Source organism: Phytophthora cinnamomi (genome assembly GCF_018691715.1).
Source record: "Phytophthora cinnamomi strain GKB4 chromosome Unknown Contig19, whole genome shotgun sequence".
Lineage (NCBI taxonomy): Eukaryota > Oomycota > Peronosporomycetes > Peronosporales > Peronosporaceae > Phytophthora > Phytophthora cinnamomi.
Genome location: NW_027150952.1, coordinates 675,587 through 696,349, shown reverse-complemented (window position 1 = coordinate 696,349; position 20,763 = coordinate 675,587). Strand labels below are relative to the sequence as shown.

The window sequence follows — 20,763 nt, the reverse complement described above, 5'->3', positions numbered from 1 at the left end:
CGCTGGGCTTCTACGCAGCACGATGGATTTGGAGGAGCCCGGCCGCGGGCCTGTCCAAGCTGACAGCACTGAATTTCGTGCGTGCACTCGGCGGAGACCGAGCGAAGCCAAGCAAGTCGATCGTGGCGCGAGGCAGCGTCGTAAGATCGCCACGCGCAGAGAGCCGGACACCCGCGCGTAGACGGTGCTTCCGACTCCCGTTCTTTTCAACAAGGTCGACTTTCGTTCGCACCGCGTCTGACAACAAAATGCCCGTCCGATCGCGGGCGGCAAACCACGTCTATCGTTGACTGTCGCAGTGCCCCAGCGTTTCACGCCCACAGGGATGCCAAAGCGTCGAGAACAGCCACCTCGATTTCGCTGGCAGGGCAGCAACTTTCTCGCCTTTGGGTAACGCCCACAGAACGATTTCGGCGGGGTTGAGTCCGCCTCGCCTCGGTGAGGGAAGGGCGGACTCGCCTCACTGCTGCGGTGCGTGGGCAGGTGAGCTAACACACCACCGTTTCGCTTTCCGAAGCCATGTTCAGCAGTCGGACTAAGTAAGTGCAGCGTCTCCGCTAAACTTAAGCGGGAGCTGGCTCTGGGGGTAGGGTGTATTCAGTTTCTGGGCTGGCCTCTGTGATTGGCCCTTCGAGGGGAGTCAGAGGAGAGGGGCGACCATGTGATGGTCTCTCCGCCCCCTTCCCCGCGCGCTGACCCGAGTGCGCACTCGGCCCTCACAACCAAACAGGCGTTGGGGCGTCTCGAGTGCGCACTCGCTGCTTGACCATCACTCTTGCAGCGCGCTGGCAGGCAGGCAAGCACTAGAGGCCGCAGCAGGACACTAGGACACTAGGCAGCCATGGCCACGACGCCCGGCGGCAAGATGGACCGCCGCCGCGCCGGCTCCAACTACTTCCAGCTGGACGCGGACCGCAAGCGCAACACGTCGGCCAACCGCAGCCACCTGAATCACGGCGACGGGCGCGGTACCTTCGGCGACCGGCTCAGTATGATGGACGTGGTGCCGCCGGCGCAGCAGGGGGGCAACGCCATGCGCGGCGGCGGCCTCGAGGGCGACTTCGCGGACGAGGTGTCCATCGACTTCTGCTGCGAGGTGCTGTACAGCAAGTTCGGCTTCCAGTCCGGCTCCGTGGACAACCAGCGCGAGCACGTGCTGCTGCTGCTGGCCAACTCCAAGGCGCGCGCCAAGCCGCAGGACCCGCCCGGCCACCACGTGCTCACGCTGCACAAGAAGCTCATGAGCAACTACACGGACTGGTGCCAGTTTATTGGGGTCTCCAGCGTCACGTACTCGGGCCAGCCGCAGGGCGACCTCAAGAACCCGCTGCACATGGACATCATGCTCTTCCTGCTGCTCTGGGGCGAGGCCGGCAACCTGCGCCACATGCCTGAGTGCCTCTGCTACCTGTACCACCAGGCGCTGTGCATGCTCAACCAGGACTTCCTCGGCCAGCAGAAGGTGTCCGAGGGCTGGTACCTGCGCCAGGTCGTGCGCCCCATCTGGAAGGAGGCCAGCAACATGCAGCGCAAGAACAGCCTCGGCAAGAACCTTGAGCACACGCAGGTGCGCAACTACGACGACATCAACGAGTACTTCTGGAAGAAGTACTGCCTCAACGTCGACATCACGCAGATCGGCGACGAGCTCACCAAGAAGCACACCAAGACGTATTACGAGCACCGCAGCATCTTCACGCTCGTGCTCAACTACTACCGCATCTTCCAGTTCAACATGATGTTCATGATGGTGCTCATGGCCATCGGCTTCATCTCGGCCATCTCCCCCAGCGGCGGCAAGCAGTGGTTTGCCCAGTTCGGCTCCATGGGCCAGGTCGTCGAGCCTTACCAGCAGCAGGACGTCAAGCTCACGTACGTGGGCATTGTGTTCGCGCTCTCCTCCATGGGGTTCTGCAAGACGGTACTGGAGGCCTGCCACGGTTGGCACCTGCTGACTGCCAACGAGTCCTCGCAGACGTCGTCACGCTCGTTCAACTACGGCGGCGCCCTAGTGGTGCGTATGCTCTGGAACGGCGCTTTCGCGGGCATCTTCGGTCTCATGATCTACACTCCGCTGATCACCAGCAAGAACACCGAGCTGCTGGACAAGGCCGCCATGGCATCGGCTGCCTACATCATGCCTGGCGCGATTATCATGACCATCCAGGCCTTTGCGCCATCGATGATCAACAAGACTGTCGCTGCCAAGTTCATTCGCGAGGGTGAGACCTGCTACGTCGGACGTAACATGGCGCCGCCTCTGAGCTACCAGATCAAGTACATCACCTACTGGATCATCCTGTGGGCGCTGAAGGCCTACATTTCGTACTTTATCTTGGTGCGCCCGCTGATTCTCCCGTCACTCGCCATTTACGAGATGGAGCTCGAGTACGGTAGCAACGTGGTGTCGTTCCACAACTTTGGTGTTATCGCTGCGCTGTGGCTGCCGGTGATTTTCATCTTCAATTACGACACGCAGATTTACTTCACCGTGTTCCAGGCTTCGCTTGGTGGAATTCAGGGTCTCATCATGAAGACCGGTGAAATTCACGGCATCAAGGAGATCACGAAGGCCTTCCGTGTCGCGCCTCAGCTTTTTGACCAAAAGGTGGTGACCAGCCTTGCTCGATCGAACGATGCCGCCGCCGATGGATCTGCTGCTGCCTACCAGTCGCAGATGATGCTGCGTTTCGTTGTCGTGTGGAACGAAATCGTAAACTCTTTCCGCGAGGGAGATCTGGTGGACGATAAGGAAGCTGCTATCCTGCAGTACGACATTCAGAGCTCTGGAGATGTGTTCGAACCTGTGTTCCTGTCGGCAGGTAAGCTGGTGGAAGCCCTCGACTACACGGTAAAGTTGGCCAAGGAAGGAAAGGGTGATTCTCAGCTCCAGGTGTACATGGTGCAGAAGGACTGCCTCTCTGCGGTGCGCAGCTTCTTCACAGCAAGTATGTACGTGATGGAGGCGCTACTTGGTAGCGACGATGCCGATATTCTCGATGCGCTTCGACAGATGGAGACGATCGCTGCAAATGGCAGCTTCATGAGTACTTTTGACGCTAAGAGTCTGGTACAGCTTCGTACTGTTTCGATGGAATTCTTGGAGGCTGTGATGGATCTCCCGGACCCGGACGCTCAGTCGTCGCACCTCACGACATCGCGTGTGCACACCATGGGTGTCGTCCGCAACTTCGTGACCAAGATGGAGAACCTACTCAACGCTATTCGCATCCTTGCGAACCGACCAGAGCTTGCCGCTAAGTTCAGCAACTCCAAGTTCTGCTCTAGTGCGAACGGCTACGTGTTTGCTGCTCGTGGTCTGGTGAACTTGTTCCACAATGACACGGCTATGGGTGCCGCTACACGCGCCTACTTGCTGATGTCGCTCGAGAAGGCGGATGCGATGCCGCGCGTACCTGAAGCTCAGCGTCGCCTTGGTTTCTTTATGAAGTCGCTTGTGATGGAGATTCCTCAGCTCATGTCCGTGAAGGAGATGCACTCGTTCTCTGTCGTGACCCCGTTCTACAGTGAAAGTGTGCTTATCTCGCTGTCGGAGCTGAACGATCCTCTGGTTAACCACCCCGTCTTCGAGAAGGTCGAGGAGAAGGGCAAGAACATCACTATTCTGAAGTACCTGATTACCATCCACCCTGAGGAGTGGGAAAACTTCCTTGAGCGTATTGACGTAAGCTCTGCCGAGGAAGCACAAGCAAACTACCCGCTGGAAATTCGTCTTTGGGCTTCTTACCGTGGTCAGACGCTTGCGCGTACTGTGCAGGGTATGATGCTGTACGAAGACGCCATCAAGATCCTCCACTGGTTGGAGATTGGTTCGAGCCCTGGCAAGACGGCGGAACAGAAGCAAGCTCAGCTGGAAGATATGGTGCGCCTCAAATTCTCGTACATTTGCGCTTGTCAAGTGTATGGAAAGCATCGCAAGGAAGGTAAGGCTCAAGCCGATGACATCGACTACCTTCTGAAGACGTATCCGAACTTGCGTGTCGCCTATGTCGACACTATTGTGGCTGAAGGAGGCAAGCAATTCGACACAGTGCTGATCAAGAGTGAAGGCAATGAAATCGCGGAGGTGTACCGGTACGAGCTGCCTGGTGACCCGATTCTTGGTGAAGGTAAGCCTGAGAACCAGAACAACGCGCTTCCGTTCACTCGTGGTGAGTATTTGCAGACTATTGATATGAACCAGCAGCACTACTTCGAGGAGTGTCTGAAGATGCCGCAGCTTTTGGTGACCGCTGACCTGCACCCTTCCAAGAAGCCCGTGTCAATCATTGGTATGCGCGAGCACATTTTCACGGGTAATGCTTCGTCGCTGTCGAAGTTTAAGTCGTGGCAGGAGCTGGTGTTTGTGACGCTTTCCCAGCGTGTGTTGGCTGACCCGCTGTACGTCCGTATGCACTACGGTCACCCCGATATTTTCGACAAGATTATTGCGATGCCTCGTGGTGGTGTGTCGAAGGCTAGTAAGGGTATCAACTTGTCTGAGGATGTGTTTGCCGGATTTAACTCGACGCTTCGTGGTGGTGTGGTGACGCACGTTGAGTTCATGCAGTGTGGTAAGGGTCGTGACGTGGCGCTTTCCCAGATTTCGATGTTCGAGGGTAAACTGGCTAACGGTGCCGGTGAGACTTCGCTGGCTCGTGAGGCTCACCGCATGGGCCAGTTTATGGATTTCTTCCGCCTGAACTCGATGTACTACTCGCACACGGGTTTCTACTTCGCTACGTGGATGACGATTGTGACGACCTTTGTGTACATGTACTGCAAGGTGTACCTTGCTCTTGCTGGCGTTCAGCAGCAGATTGTGTACAACATGAACTCGACTGCTGTGATTACCGACAACATTGACAACAACTTCGACGAGCGTGTCTTTAAGGACCTGAAGGCTGTGCTGAACACGCAGTTCTACATCCAGGCCGGTACCTTCTTGATGCTTCCGTTGATGTGCGTGTACTTCGGTGAAGGTGGCTTCGTGCGTGGTATGACGCGACTCATCGATATGATCATCACCCTTGGCCCTGCCTTCTTCGTGTTCCAAGTCGGTACAACGATGCACTATTTCGATAACAACATCGTGCACGGTGGTGCCAAGTACCAGGCCACAGGTCGTGGTTTCAAGATTTCTCGAGAAACGCTGGTGTTATTGTACAAGGCATATGCAAGTTCACATTATCGAAAAGCGTGGGAGTTGATCGGTTTGTGTCTTGTGTACTTGGCGTTTGGTAACTTCTACATTTGTCAGACCGACGCGTCTGCCAATGACAATACTTTCGCGTCAGACTACTGTGATACTGCCCAGGCTTACGGTGTGCAGACGTTCTCCGTGTGGTTCATTTCGATTCTGTGGGTCGTTGGTCCGTTCATGTTCAACAGTGATGGTCTCGATTTCAGGAAAACCAAGGTGGATATTAAGCAGTGGTGCTTGTGGATGTTTGCCGAGGAGGACTATAAGGATGCTGATCCGGCTAACAAGGGTGGCTGGGTAGGTTGGTGGAAGGGCGACCTGGAGCAGCTTCACAACTCGAACATGATCTCGCGTGTTACCGTTATTCTTCGCGAAAGCCGACACTTCCTTCTCATGTTCTACGTGGCCACCCTCGAGACGTCCGATATCATGTACGTCGGGTACTCACTTGGTGCTGCAGTAGCAACGGTTGTTCTTCTTGGTTTCTTCCACGCCATTGGTATGGGTATGCGCTCGATGAGTCCGGTCACACGCGCGATCATGTACTTCATTACGATGGCCGCGTTGGTCACAGCTTACTTCCTGGCCGCATGGATCGTTATGGACTGGAAGTTTAAGTACTCGCTGTCGCTCTTCTTCGCGTACGTCGCTGCGCTTTACGGCATCAACGAATGCTTCCGTATGTGGAGCTTCCCGCACTCGTCCATCGCTGGTATCCCGGTGTTCCAACAGCTGCAGTTCCTCTTCGACTTCATCTTCTGCACCGGTATGATCATTCCTCTGGTGGTGTTGTCGTGCATCCCGTTCTTGAACATTATCCAGACGCGTATGATGTACAATGAAGGCTTCTCCAAGGTTATGTCAGCCTCGGCGCAGTACGCGTTCTCGTTGGCAGCGTTCATGGGCATTCTTGGTGGTGTCGGCGTTGGCTGGCTGTTTAACCTGCTCTCGACGCTGGAGCAGTCTGCCAGTTTTGCTAGTTACGTGGTGACTTACGACGGCGTGCTCAGTGGCAACGTCGGTGACGGAACCACCACGTACATGTTGTACGGTGCATGCTTCGTTGGCACAATTATCTCGGGATTCCTCAACTTCTTCCTCGGTCGTCGCCTGGCAATCGTTGCCGGTGGCCTGTTCAGCACGCTCGGTATGGTGGCTGTCAGCGCAAATGACAATCTGCGCAAGACGCTTTTGATGCCTGGTATCGGTCTGCTTGGTGCTTCGTGTGGTATTTTGCTGCCTTCCCTGGCCATCTACATTTTTGAAATCTCCACTAAGGAGATGCGTGGTAAGGCCATGTTGCTGCTGGGCATGGGCTTCATCGCTGGTAGCTTGCTTGGCGGTATTTTCGCGACAGTGAACCAGCTCGGATGGATCTGGCAGACGTTCGCCGCCTGCATTGTCATCGCGCTGGTCACTCCAGTGGTGAATGTGTTCCCCGAAAGTCCTTACTGGGTGCTGGAGCGTAAGGGCTGGGAGGCGTGCGAGGCTTGCCTTGTCATTCTGCGTCGTAAGCCGGATGTCCAGGAGGAGCTCAAGATTATGCGTGAGGAGGAAACCTCGGACGATGCTGGCTCGGGTCCTTTCAAGTTCTTGATTGGCTTGTTCCTGATGCTCGTGTCGTCGCTGACGACCGGATTCCTCAATGCTTTCATCAGCTACAAGGGCGCCAGCGAGTACACGGACCAGGACCAGCTCTTCGTCAACGCCATGGCGCTGGAGATCTCTGGTGCCGTCATCGCCTTCTTCTTCATCGACAAGCTGGACCACAAGTCCGTCTTGTTCGGCACACTTATTCCCGTGGCCATCTGCGCTGGTGTACTGGGCTTCAACGAGACGTCCGCGTTCCTGGCCAACACGGAAGGCTCGGGTTTGTACGTGAGTCTAGTGGTCATGCTCATGTACTTCTTCATGGGCCTGGGCACGAGTTCAGCACCCTGGTCGGCTTGCGTTGGCATGTTCAACACGCGCGGCCGTGCCTCGTCGACGACGATGCTGTTCGCCATCTTCTTTTTGGCGGACTTGGGATACGTGTACATGCACACACACGACACGATGACAGACAAAGAGTACATGTACCTGTACGCTATCGCAGGCTTCAGCGTAGTTGCCCTGATGCTGATTCTGGGTGCCGGGACCAAGAGAAACGGCATCATCTGTACCAAGGCTGAAGCGCAGCGCGACCGCGATCGCGCCGCTCGTATGCGTGCCGAGCGCGCAAGTCGCAACACACGGACTCCTGGCAACCCTCGCCAGCGGAACATCAGCCGTGTGCGATCCAAGTCCAACGCCGGCGGCCAGCGGGGCAACGCTACGCCCGGCGGCTACGCGATGTACGAAACCCCCTCCAACGCCGCGCCACCTCTCATGCACGCGCGCCCGTAGAGGGACTAGCAATTACTCGAGCTCAAAGCGCTCGTATCGTCAAGCTGTCCATAGTGCCATGGTTTGGTTTGTACATTCATTTTTGCCTCAATACAGATTTGCGTGAAGTTTTACATCGATTAGTCGGCCTTCCCTGCAGCATTTGACATAACCTGTCCCTGTTACTTACAAGAAGCCTCGCTCGTGATAAAATCCCGCGACTAGTTTACTGTTCCCGCAAGTGCAGCAACCAGGACAATGTGTGGATGGCGTTGTCACTGTCCTGCTCGATAGCAAGTGAGCAACACTGAGTAACAATTTCGTAAAGGAGACCTCGCCATTTCTTTTGCGCCGATGGTCACGCGTCAATTTCGCCTACGCCACCCAATGCACGTGTAAAGTGGAGGCTTTCGAAGGAAGCAGCATTGATTTATAGTTTTTGTGCTTTGGCCGATGGCCGTTGATTTGGTCTACACTGGTACGTAGTGAAGCACGTTCACCGGTGCTCCAGTTCGCTATCATCGTGGCTGCTCAGCCCGAAATTCGATTGCGTGCTGGACGACAGAGGGCTGTAGAACACGTAAAACCGATCCCCTTCATCCGAACTCGAGGTGAATCGGAACCTGTCGGCGTCGTCGTCGCTCAGTTCCATGATGCTTTCTTTCGAGGAGTCCTCGACTTCACGGTCCTCGTCGAACGAGGAGTTCGTCGTCCGGTTCAGGGACGAGCTCCAGTTCTGAGCTTCGGTCATTGTCACCAATGGACCCGGTCGATGCTGCTTCCAGTCGCTGAAAGCAGCAACGGGCCCCTTCACTGGCCCCGCCCACTGCATCGGCGAGCTAAGAAATATCGCGTCTTCAGCTAGGGGTTCGGACTCCCAAAACGACTCCATGAAGTAGTCGGCTACGACGGCGTACTCGGGTTCGGCAGGCCGCATGCCAGTCATGTGCCGAGCCTCTTGCGCGCAGTTCGGACAGCACACGCAGGCTGTGTGCGGCTTGTCATTGCCCAGGAAGACGCGTTTTCCCTTCACGCGGCACTTGGAGCATACAGCGATGCCACAGATCCGACACCAACGAAGCTTCACGCACGAAAGCATGCCAGTCCCCACGCGCCTAATGCAGACAGAGCACAAGCCGTGTTTTGGATTGTCCTCATCCACGTTCAGTGCGTCGCGATTCTTCCCGGTGACGGCGTTGTAGCGCGCCAGCAGCGTGAGCTTCTTCGTGTCCGCACAACTAACACCTTTGATTAATCCCCCTACGAACGCCGCGGTGGCGTACGGCATCAACGACGCATAGGGCATCGACAGTCTCCTCAACTCGCCCGACGTATCGAAGATGCCGCGTAGCACGACGTCAACGGCCCCGGGTGCGGCGTCGCGGAAAATGCAGGAGAAGTAGAGCTTGCCACGCAAGACTTTAGCTGAGTGATCGAATGGTGGACACTCGGGAATGTCAACCGAATGCAACACGAGGTACCCGAACTTTTCGTCGCTGGCGTCTCGCTCGACGCCCATCGCCTCAAGGAAGCAAACGTCTCGCGCCTCGATGATCGGAACCGAGGCATTGTACAGCCACTTGAGTCCGAAGAAGTGTAGCGGGTCGTCCGGCGTGGCAAGCTCCAGAATCCGCAAGATGGCCGAGTCGGTGCCTGCATCCAAGAACGAGGTGGTGGTCCGCATCTCCTCGTGATTGGTGTCCGACAACCCGTAGAGCAAGTTCTCGACGGTGCCTGCGATGCTGCCGGTGGCGACAATGCTCGGTTGTCCGCTGACTACTGCCTGCACCGCCTCGGGGAAGTCCTCCTCGGCCGCGACCTCTTCCAGCGAGCGACCGCGGCGTCTCCGTCTGAAGATTTTCAGCTCGTCATACGAGCGCACGTACCTCCAGTCTGCGGGTGGCAGGCACGGCAGTTTATTGGCCTTGCGCTCCGAGTAGTGGCGTTCGTCCTCAAGCAGCGCACCGAGTCTCCGCTGCACCAAGTGGTGATATTCCAGCCTCTGCGCGGGGGTGACCTGAACATGTCCGAAGTAGTTTTTCGGCAGCGGGAAGCTCGCCTTGGACGAGGGCATGGTGGACGGAGACAAGTTCCCGAGTGACCAGCGAGATCTGGCGATGGCGGCGCGAAAACGTGCATGTCTTTCCTCGCCACGCGCGACGAGAGCACGCGCGGCAGACGGGAACCACACGCTCTGACCTTTGCACAAGTCGCAGACACGCACGACACCTACAGCGCTGACGTAGCGCTGTCAGAAGCGCATCGGTCTCCGTTAAGCCATTGGCGCGGAGGTGATCGTGCTGGTGCTTCGAGCCAGGTTGCACCCGACCGACACCCAGCACCGCTTGGTGCAGGTTGAAGTTGACGGCCACGCCACGTTGCGATTCACGCGGTGGTCCGGCAGCACTGACGACCGCCGTTCGGATGGCTGCAGGTCTGCAGAAGTGTACCTCGCCGAGGGCACAGCTCTGCCGATCGGCGAGCCGTCGCTTGCGATCGTGAAGATGAAGATGCACAACACTGCTGCTCGAACGCCCTCACACGTCACAGACTGCCGTTTAACACTCTCATACGCTACATGTTGCTCTCGCTGCTGCAGCAGCTTATATTCCTAGACGCCTCGACTGCGTACGCTGCATCTCGCGCATGACCGAGTCATTCTGCTGCACCTGGCTGTCGATGGAGGCGGCTCTCTTAAGCAGCAGCGCCAAGGCGTCCGACGCGGATTTGACCTCAATCTCCTCCTCTTCGAACGGAGGTTCACGCCACTGCTCGACTGCTTCGACGTCGAGCGGGTAGTCGTCGTCCTCTTCTGCGCTGGAGCTGAAGCCGTTCACGTCGCTGAGCGTGGAGGCGTAGCCGTCCATGAAATCGCGGCCCACCCAACTCTCGTCCACGGTGGCATCTGTGGCGCGCTGTCCCCCATTCGGCGACTCCTCTCGGACAATACCAGGTACTGATCCGGGGTCGGTCTTCTCGTCGCCCCACCACTCGCTCTCGTCGATTTCTGATGCGCTGAGTGCGACCATGAACTGCTGTTGAGCAACCGCAGCGTCCAGAGCACCGGAATACGACTCTAGTGCAGGCCCGTGGAGGTAAAAGTCCGCGACGACCGAGTATTCCGGCTCGCACGGCCGCATCCCCGTCATTTGCTGCGCTTCCAACACGCAGTTGGGGCAGCAGACTGCAAATGCGCACGGACGCTCAGACCCGAGGAATAACCGCTTGTTCTTGGCGGAGCACTTGGCACAGATCGCCACGCCGCACACGCGGCAGGCGCGCAGATGCGTAGAGGAGAACAACCGCCTGCTGCGCTTGATGCAGACGGAGCACACGGCGTCCTTGCCAAAGGACTCATCCAGGTTCACTGCGTCCAGGTTGTAGCCAGACACCGAGTTATGGCGTGACAGCAGCGTCAGCTTTTTGGCCTCGGCGCACTCCACACCCTTGAGCATTCCGCTGATGAACGACATGGACACGAGCGGCACAGCGTGCCTCGGCAAGTCGCCCGACAAGTCAAACACGCCCCGAACCATGACATCTACGAAGCCCGGCGTAGACTCACGAAACAACCCCGCAAAAAACACCTCGCCGCGGATAATATCGTTCCGCCTGCGGTCGAACGGAGGACACTGCAGGATATCCACCGAGTGCAGCACAATGTAGCCGAACCGCTGGTTGTTGGCGTCTTCCTCCACGCCCATCGCTTCCAGATAACACGCATCGCGAGGCGTGACAATCGCTTGCAGCGGCATCTTCTTCAACAGCCACCTGAGCCCTAGAAAATGCAGCGGGTCTTCTGGCGCGTCGAGTTCCAGCACCCGCAGCAGTGCGCAGTCTGTCGGTTCGTGCATGCAGGACATAGTCGTTTGCGCCTCCTCCTGCGTGATACTGAAGTTCCCGTACAATAAATCTTCGATCGACCCAGGCACTCTGCCCAACGCAATGATGCTGGGGTCGGGCAGACACTCACTCCTCGCTCTGGTCTTTCCTGTGTGTCCCCGTCGTCGCCGCCGATACATCTTGATCTCATCTTGCGACCGAACGAACTTCCAGTCGGTCGGGTCAAGTCGCGGTTGGTGGGCCGCCTTGCGCGCGGCGTAGAGTTCTTCGTCCGCGAGCAGCTCGTCGACTCTCCGACGCACCAGTGCTCGGTACTCTTCGGTTTGCTGGATAGAGACGTTCACCTGTCCGAAATGGTCTTTCGGGAGCGGGAATTTGACGCTCGAGGCGGTGGACGCCCCCGACTCCGAGTGGCTCGACTGCATGATGGCGGACACACTGCTGAGACGCGACCGTGCGCTGGGACTAGGTGGTTGCATGCAGGGGGGGGGGTATTACTTCTGCTGCTGGCAGTTCTCGAAATTCGGGAACGGCTTCAAATTCCCGGACCCGGAAGATTGAGTCCGGGGCGACGTCAGAGGGAAGTTGGCAAGTGCCGGTCGACCGGACCGAGCATTTGCTGTGGAGGATGTGCAAGCAGCAGTGTAGAGCGAGAGCCTTGGCAAGGTGCAGCTCGTGGGTGGGGCATAGTCTCTGGTAAAATACTTTTCGCCATCCCACAGTGCTTTTAACATTCCCGGCAAATATAATGGTTCCCAACCACGTTTTATAGCGGACGAGAGCGCTTTCCATCGTCATACTTGTCAATACAAACACGCTCGCGTATTGCGATTCACTGCGGAAGTCAGTATCTCAAGCGATAAAATCGATCGCCAGAATTGGTTCTTAGCCCGCTGCGTGGTTTTGCGCCCGATTCACCAGGGATTCACTGTCGGAGGCTGACGCCGCCAGCTGCTGCTCTGACCGAGCCTGTACTACAGGCTGAAGGCACGCAAGCCGAGGCCGAGAGCTTGCCGCAAAGCCACCGACCCCGTCCAGAGTCTGTAAATGAGCGCTGCATGCGTCGCTTCAACTATGCATTCAAATGCTCCGTTCGGCAATTTGCCACGTACCCCCGCGGCCTGACTCAGTGCAACCTGGTCACGCACGACGGAACACCGGGACTTCCGATTGCCGGGCCTGCAGATCACCAGCAGCGGCAGCAAAAAAAAAACGCGTCCTGGTGCCATCGGCCAACGACATCGCTCGCCTAATAATACAAGTACATGTATGCTCGCGTGCGGTGATACAGAAGTACAGGTGCATGAATTCTCCTAGCGTCAAGTCGTCATGTGTCCGCACCCCATTATAAGGGAAAGTTCACGCGCCAAAACTCCGAAATGGAGATTTTTTTTCTGCTTCGTCTCGATCGTCGCCACCGAGACCTGCTGGCAAAAGGCTGCACACGCGGTACTACGCCTTGGGCATCAGCTGGGAGCATACATACTGTACTTGCTCGCCACAAGATCTCTGCTGCGTTTCGGTCACCCTGTCAAGCCGGCTGCTGGGCGCACTTCAACGCGTATGCCGATAGTCGCCCGAGAGATCCAGCGTTACCTGCGCACTCCGCTTTCGCGTCGGTGCTCGCGGGGCTGCAGGTGGTTTTTGAGGGCATTAGCTTCCCCTCACCAAATCAAACGACGATGGCAGCGAGGGCTCGCCTCGTGCTTGGCGCCTTTGCAAACCGCAACTCGTGCTTCAAAGTGGATGCACATCGTGGCGGAGTTCCGCATTCTTCTCTGTCGCTGGATGCCGCGTTGCGAGACGGCCGAAGTTGATTCCGCGCGACAGCAGGCGGTGTCCTGATCGCCAAGACCAAGTTGGCGTTGCGTGAACCAAGTGCAGAGTGTTACCAGCTGACTCAATCCGCTGCCCACCATCCAGATGTGCCCGATACACACATGTACGCAAGTGCACGATAATCATTGCCAACTCCCAAGTATACACTATCATACGCTGGACGTGTAGGGCGGTGTGCACCTCTGTAGCAGAAGCAAGCGGACCGAGAGCTCTCATACCTTGCTCGTGCTCGAGGCTGACGGCCAGCGTCGATAAGACCTGACTCAACGGACTCAGAACGAGAGCAAGATGCGTTCGTGTGGTTGCCAAAGTATTAGACACAGGGCCGTAACGCAGCGAGCCCAGCTTCTAGCCGCCACTGCTGTCAACCAGGAACAGACACCTTGCAGCGAGCCAGGAGTCAGACTGCATAAAACCAAGAAACTCGCTGCTTGGCGGCTTGTGTACGTGAAAAGAGCACTCTCCGGTCCACCCACCAGACGATCCGCGAACCCTGTGCGCGACAGCAGCAGCAGGAGAACCTTCAGCCTACGTTCGTTGATATCTGCCTAGTGTTTGCCTACAGTAGTGCACATCGGAGTCTTACCAGGGCCCCATCAACCCTTGCTGCTGCGGCGCCTCTGCCCACTTGTCAACAGGAACAGGGACCGCAAAGACTCACGCGATGGCAGAACATGTACGACGAGCGACAGCACCAGTGCCCCCAACCCAAGATGATGCATCTATTCACGCTTTTCCGAGACGCGCAACGGCTCCGGAGGATTCAGAGTCACGCCGGACGCGGCACCGGTACACACTGCTGGAAACCCAGTCGACACCCATGCCGATGCTGCTGCGAGACACCACTTCCGTGTCGGTGTCGTCGTCTCAGGCGACACTGGAGCCCGGGAACGTTGAGGGGTTCCGCCACCTAGCCCACAGCATCGTGTCCCGGACCCTCGCAGTCGAGTGCGAGTACGACCGAATGGGGCGCCCCCAGCAAGACGAACACGTCTGGAAGCTACTCAAAAAGCACAACCGTCTTCGGATCTACAAGCGCAAGGCGCAGCAGACCGACCAACTGGACCAGAGCCGAATCGGCGGCTCGTTGAACAAACCCTCGGTGATCTGCGTCGGCTCCGTCGAGGGCACGGTGGAGGACATCCTCTACGGTATCCACGCCAAGACGCGCAGCGAGATGGGGGCCACCATGACCTTCATGGACAGAAATCCACTAGATTGCGACGTTCTCTCTCTACTCGACAGCGGGTCGAAGCAAGATCCGTTCCGCCAACTTGCCATCAAGTACCTCCTCGCCGAGACTTTCGGCGATACTCGCGTGGTGAACGACCGTGACGTGTGCGCTCTCGAGTCCATGGGCTTTGGACACGACTCGAGAGGCCAGCGCTACGGATACTACCTCCTTCGGAGTGTGGACGTCCCGGAGTGCTCCCCGTTGCCTGAAGACAGCGGCGTGGTGCGAGCCAGCATCACAATGTGCTGTATCTACAGACAAGCCCAAGGCTCTGTCAAGGTATACAGCAAGGCTATAATCGATCTTGGCGGGTCCTTGCCCGCCTTCATGGCGTATGACGCGGCGACGGAAGTCCTGCTGTCCACTGCGGAGGCAATGGTTAGCGCTACGTCTAAGCGTCTGACGTCGCTTGCGCTCCAGAACCAACACACAAGGAAAACCCAGGAGTCCGAAGACCTAACGTCCTCATCCGAGTCGGAACTGCTGCTAACCGGATCGCGATACACCAGTTCGTACAACTTCCGCAGTACCAAATCCGTCTCCACCATGGAGTCGTCTCGCACGGATGAGGCACGCTCTACCTCAGCACCCAAGATGCCCATCAAACCCTGCAGCATGTGCGGCAAGAAGTCCAAGATGGCCAAGCTCGTGCGCTCCACACACCGCAATTGCGGAGTATGCAACCAGTGCGTCTGCACCAAGTGCTGCGTCAAGCAGAAATTATTCGCGCGCTCGGAACCCGTGCCCATCGTGTGCTGCATGGTCTGCCTGCTCGCAGCCAAGCAGCTAAACGTGGATCCTCGCGACCCGTTCCCAATGCTACCATGAAGATAGTGCTAGTCCAAATGCGTTCGTAGTTCAGTGTTATCAATATATAAGTCATGTTTATCCAGCTCCCTAGGTTTATCATATCTGTACGTTGTGGTGACAGTATGTATTATAACATGACCAATGCTCGTGCTAATAGTACTGCCTAAGATAGTTCTACGGCTAGTGATGTTGCACGCAGTTATTGAACTGCGTGCAACAAGTTTTACTCGATACGGACTCCGTTGTTCACTTACCGATAACGGGAGAGAAGCTAGATCTCGTTCACTACGAACCAGGGATCCCGAAAATACAATGTAAGTGCTTATACCGACTGAAGTTGATCAAGGAAAATAGAGTGTTTGAACTTCATTGTTAAAAAGAAATAAATTATGAATTAAATAACATGATACAATAAAAAAGCTCTGGATAGCTAACCTAAAGCAAGCATATCATGGTATCAATAGGTCAGATTGGTAGTAATATCGATATCGTCTATAAACTCATATTAATAATTCGGAAGACGACTTTACTTTACTAACTGAATTAATAGTACTATGTGGGTGGAAGAAAAATATAATATTAATAAATATAGTTACTAATAGTAGAATCAAACTACTAAAACGCCCTTACACAGATTCCGCTCGCATTTCCTCATCCGCTCAATCTCTACGTCGTTGTGATGACAAAATTAACTGGCGCTGGGTTCGCTCATTGCTCGTGCGTGTGCGGAGAGGGCTCAATACAAACGAACCTGTCGAAAAGACTCTTGAAAAGCTGTTGAGGAGCAACGAGCGTCCCTAGCTCGGGAGGTTTTCTAATGGCCAATATCAGCCGGAATCCCAACACCAGATTTACGACTCGCAGTCATTTGAGTTCGGTTGTCAGATTCCGTGAGAGTAGCTTCATCCACCTCCGTAGCCTGACTCGACACAGATATCCCTTGGCTGCTTGCTGGGGAGGGCTCACCGTCCGGTTGATCTTTATTCCTGAAGGTTAGAACGCACCCTGGACTGCAAAAGCTACGCATAGATGTGGCCGCGTTATATGCTAGTAAACCATGGAACCTAGTAGTGCTAGCCGCACCGTTTGGAAAGCTCAACCTCGCCCCAGAGTTCATTGCTGCAGATATGATGAACATACCCCGGCTCAGCCGAGCGTATCCAGACTGCGCGGCGTCTCTAGCTAGACTTACCGTGGACGGACTGCGTTCCCCGACTGACAGATCCCGACTTTGAGCAGTTACATCACGACGCCGTTTCCGTCATTTTTCAGGCAAACACCAAGCGGCCTTGGAACACCTCATCGGACCCGGTTGCGATCTTCAAGGAGGAAACGGAAATGAGTGGGAGAATACGACAGAACCTCTCGGCAACCACCCATTGCGCGCGTCCTTTGAAGATATTGACCTTGAACTTCAACCTGCAATTTAGTATGATATTTAGTTGTTTTTTAGTACTAATATCGTGATTTTTGTTCCTATTGTCTATTTTTTTAGTTCTAACTGCTATACTTGGAATTGTGATATTACTCTTACGAGTAGTATAATGTATTTGTATTGTCAAGTACTAATCATGATATTACTACCAATCCCTGATTAGCTAGTTGAATAGGTATTTGTTTTTCGGAATCCCTGCCATAAAACCAACGTTTCGGGAAGCTAACTAACCTGGCGCGTTGTCCAAGGTATAACCCAGGTCTACATTTTGGTGGGGAATCTCATCCTCAGATGGAGATTCGCAGAGCCACCAGCTAATATAACGTCAGGCATTGCCCAATGCCGCATTGTGTCTCGAAAAGCTCCCGACAGCACCATGTGGAGCGTTCTATTGCCCTAGAAGCTGTGGCTCCTGGGTGACCGCTTGTAGACACGGCCACCAAAACCGCGTGCTGCAAGCAGGAGCCAAAACATTGGTGGCGACGCCCCTTACTTGCACTCCTCAAGGACAGGAGACTCTACCGCGTCCGAACGTAGGGTCCAACTGGCTAACGACATACGAGCGACCGTGAACTAGCCCATAGAGAGAAGCAATTCAACCCATTGCCACATGGGACTTCATGTGGGCGCAACCAGTGGGGAGTGGACGGTCCTGCTGCTAGTGATGAACGTGAGCTATGGCGACTAGCGACTCCGGCTCTGGCGAACCTGGCTGGAGCACACGATCTCCCACCTCACTGTATAATCCGAGCTCCACCGCAACATTCCCACCACCATGGCAGGATCGACGCCCACCCGACGAGTCACCGATGACTATGTTCCTACCAATTCTACGTCAAAGTCCTTGGAGCGTCGAGCGACTGCACCGGAAGATCAAAACTACGACACGAAAGCCGTTCCGCCTAAGAAGGTGGCGACACCCAAGTTGAATCTCACGAGCGGCGAGGCGGAGGCCTTCAAGCACTTGGCGCACGGCATCGTCTCCAGAACGCTGGCCCTCGAGTGCGAGTACCGTCAACTCGGGTGCCCCGAGCCGAGTACCAAGGAGTGGAGGCTGCTGAAGCGGCACGGCGACTTGAATGTCTACAAGCATCGCCATCCGTCTGATGATCAAGAGTCCTCGAAAACATACAACGTCATGTGCCTGGGCTCGCTGGAAGGCACGCTCGAGGATGCCCTGTACGGCACGCACTCCAAAAACCGCAACGACATGCTGGCGACCGCCGCTTACTTACATCGCAGCCACATGGAGTGCGCAGTGCTCAACGTCCTCGAAAGCGGGTCGGACGAGGACCCGTACCGCCAAATCTCGTTGAAGTGGTTCATTGCCGAAATGTTCGGCGACGCGAGCTTGGTGAACCACCGCGACTGGTTCAACATCGAGTCGATCGGGATCACCACGGACGCGGTAGGGCGTCGCTACGGCTACTTCCTAGCCAAATTTGCCGACCACCCCGGATGTCCTCCAATGCCTGAAGACAGCGACGTGGTGCGAGGCAAGATGAATATGTGCTGCATTTACCGACAAGAACCGGGGTCCAGAATTGTTGATGTGTATGCAAAGGGGTCGATCGATCTGGGTGGAGATTTGCCAGCCTTTATCAACAGCGGTGCTTCCTGCGCTATGATGCTCAACATGGCCGTGTCGATGGAGAGCGCCGAAGGGAAGCGTCTCACCGAGCTCGCTCTGATGCACCAGGAGAAGCGAGCGAAGGAGAAGGTGGAGTTCGAGATGGAGATGTCCCAGAAGGACACAACAGACTCCATTATCGACTTGCTGGCCGCGTCCATGATCTCGTCCTCCACCACCTCTTCAACCGACAGCAGCACAAAAGAGCCCAAGGCTTCTCGAGAGCCTTGTCATGTCTGTGGGAAGAAACCTGTTAAGCTCGTCCGAAGTTCCCACCGAAAGTGCGGAATCTGCAAAGAGCGCGTGTGCAGCAAGTGCAACATCAAGAGAAAATTGTTCGGCCGCACGGGCCCCGTGGCTATCACGTGCTGCAAGGTGTGCATTCTAGAGTCCAAGCGTCTTAGCGTAGATCCTCGCGACCCGTGTCCAATTCTCCCTCAGTAAATTGCGTCAGTCAATTTAATAGAAGTCCAATAGAGTTGTTGTTGAGGCAAAACAAAAAGTTGTCCCCCTTTACCATGCTTCCTACTTCACCTTGCTGTACAACGTGACGAAGTTGTTGTACTGCTGTAGAATCGCGTAGTACTTGGTAGGGATCGACTTAGTAGTCGGGTCTACCTTGAATATCTTGATGTAGACGCCATACGCATCAAGATCGTCCATCATCCACCGATTGAACTGGGCGGCCTGCAGATTCTTGGCGATACCTTCCGTACCAGGCACCCTTTTCGCCGCTTCGAGCATGACAGCAAGCTGTTCATCCCCATACGCCCTCGTGAAGGTATTGATCATCGTCGTTTCACGTCCAGGGTTCAGGTAGTTGAACATGTTCAAGTAGGCAGTCCAAGCATCTAGGTTCAGGTTGCTGAGAGGGTTGCTTGTAGCGTGGTCGAGTTTCAAGAGCTTGAAGACGTCATCCGGTGTCAGATCCTCTCTTCTCCAAACCCTCATCTGTTGAGCCTGCAACGTCGTTGCTCGGTCGGCCATACTCGGGTTTCGCTTCGCCACTTGGAGCATATGCGCCACAACATTATCCCCGTAGGCTGTTGTGAATGTCTTGATCAGGTTTGTTGACTTTTCGGGGTTTTGGTGGCTGTATCGGCTGATAAAATTGACGAACGCGTCCACGTTCGGGTTAGTGAGGAGGTTTTCCACTCCCTTGTCTAGACTGAGAAGTTTAAAGACGTCGTCGATGGACTGTCCTGAATGCAGCCACTGCAGAGAGTTGAGGGAATTCATTCGGTCTTCTTCGATAGTCTCCTCCGCTGTGTTGTCGACCCTCAGCTTCCGTTCGGAGACACGCAAGAGCGCGTCAGTTGTCTCCCTCGTCGAGTCCGATACCATTGAGGCGGTTGCTACCGCGGTAAAAACGACTAGAAGTGTGATGAAGTAGCGCGGCAAGGCCTTGACCATGCTTTCAACTGTAGCGCTGACTGCGAAGCACCAAAGAAACCCGAGCTCACAACTGTAAAATGAAGGGGGCGACGGTTTCTTGTGAGAGGCGAGCAGCGGCTGCTCGCCTCTCACAAGGCGCTGCAAGTTGCAGTGCAACAGCGCCCCAGCGCGACTGAGACACGCTTTCACTAGAACCGTATGTCTTATAATGGGAAGGTGAGGGCCGTTCTTAACAGAGGTAGATCGGTATCACCGTGATACCAAGGTCCAATTGTGCACGAAACAGGCGAGTATCACGGTGATACCGATCTACGGTTCTGATGAGAATGAAATTCGACGGTTCACGTGATTTTCAATTGTCATTTTCCGGTTACTTCCCGCCTCTCATGCGAGGCCCTCCCCCCTCTCATTTCTCCCCCTCTTTGGGCTCGCGCTCGCTCAAGCATGGGCCTGGATAGCGGTGCTGAGTTAGATGACCAGACGCTCAATGGTGGTGATAGTGACCTCGTCGACGAGCGCTTTGGCGACAGCGCTACGGAAGGCGAACTCTTTGCCTGGAGCGACACGCTTCGGAAGAAGAGATCATGCTAGATAGCGCGCGTGAAATGATGGTGGTACTGGGATCTGTATCGAGAGAATTCAACGACAAAATTCCGGCTTTGCCTCCGTGATACCTTGTGATACCGTGAACCCCGCAATGGTTCAGAGGTTCATATTATGAACCTCTCATATTATGAACCTCTCATATTATGAACCTCGTGAACCATTGCGGGGTTCACGGTATCACAAGGTATCACGGAGGCAAAGCCGGAATTTTGTCGTTGCTATAAATTTTATAGCCGCGCACAAAATTAGCATCCACATGGGTTGGTATGCATTTCATAGTAGGTTCAAAACTCAAGGGTGTCATACATAGTTCATGGCTTAGTCGAAAAATCAAGACTTTTGGTCGACGATTACAGCTCTTTCCTTTCGCATGTTTTCGGCGCCTGTATTCGTTCGCTATCACA

At 55.4% G+C, this 20,763-nt stretch overlaps 6 protein-coding genes across 6 annotated transcripts; 3 read left to right on the top strand and 3 right to left on the bottom strand.

Annotated features, from left to right (window-relative positions):
* Nucleotides 1–841: 841 nt before the first annotated feature.
* On the top strand, nt 842–7,588 carry IUM83_13065 (callose synthase; the record flags this gene model as incomplete). Its single annotated transcript, XM_067937723.1, has 1 exon — nt 842–7,588. The coding sequence occupies one exon, from the start codon at nt 842–844 to the stop codon at nt 7,586–7,588; it is 6,747 nt and encodes a 2,248-aa protein (XP_067795798.1).
* A 475-nt stretch (nt 7,589–8,063) lies between these two features.
* IUM83_13064 (uncharacterized protein) lies at nt 8,064–9,641 on the bottom strand (the record flags this gene model as incomplete). Its single annotated transcript, XM_067937722.1, has 1 exon — nt 8,064–9,641. The coding sequence occupies one exon, from the start codon at nt 9,639–9,641 to the stop codon at nt 8,064–8,066; it is 1,578 nt and encodes a 525-aa protein (XP_067795797.1).
* A 529-nt stretch (nt 9,642–10,170) lies between these two features.
* On the bottom strand, nt 10,171–11,835 carry IUM83_13063 (uncharacterized protein; the record flags this gene model as incomplete). The annotated part of the gene is made up of 1 exon (XM_067937721.1): nt 10,171–11,835. The coding sequence occupies one exon, from the start codon at nt 11,833–11,835 to the stop codon at nt 10,171–10,173; it is 1,665 nt and encodes a 554-aa protein (XP_067795803.1).
* A 2,234-nt stretch (nt 11,836–14,069) lies between these two features.
* Nucleotides 14,070–15,311, top strand: IUM83_13062 (Nucleoredoxin protein 2; the record flags this gene model as incomplete). The annotated part of the gene is made up of 1 exon (XM_067937720.1): nt 14,070–15,311. One exon carries the CDS (start codon nt 14,070–14,072, stop codon nt 15,309–15,311), a length of 1,242 nt encoding a protein of 413 aa, XP_067795802.1.
* Nucleotides 15,312–17,503: 2,192 nt separating this feature from the next.
* IUM83_13061 (uncharacterized protein) lies at nt 17,504–18,802 on the top strand (the record flags this gene model as incomplete). The annotated part of the gene is made up of 1 exon (XM_067937719.1): nt 17,504–18,802. The coding sequence occupies one exon, from the start codon at nt 17,504–17,506 to the stop codon at nt 18,800–18,802; it is 1,299 nt and encodes a 432-aa protein (XP_067795786.1).
* Nucleotides 18,803–18,883: 81 nt separating this feature from the next.
* IUM83_13060 (uncharacterized protein) lies at nt 18,884–19,702 on the bottom strand (the record flags this gene model as incomplete). Its single annotated transcript, XM_067937718.1, has 1 exon — nt 18,884–19,702. The coding sequence occupies one exon, from the start codon at nt 19,700–19,702 to the stop codon at nt 18,884–18,886; it is 819 nt and encodes a 272-aa protein (XP_067795801.1).
* Nucleotides 19,703–20,763: the final 1,061 nt, after the last annotated feature.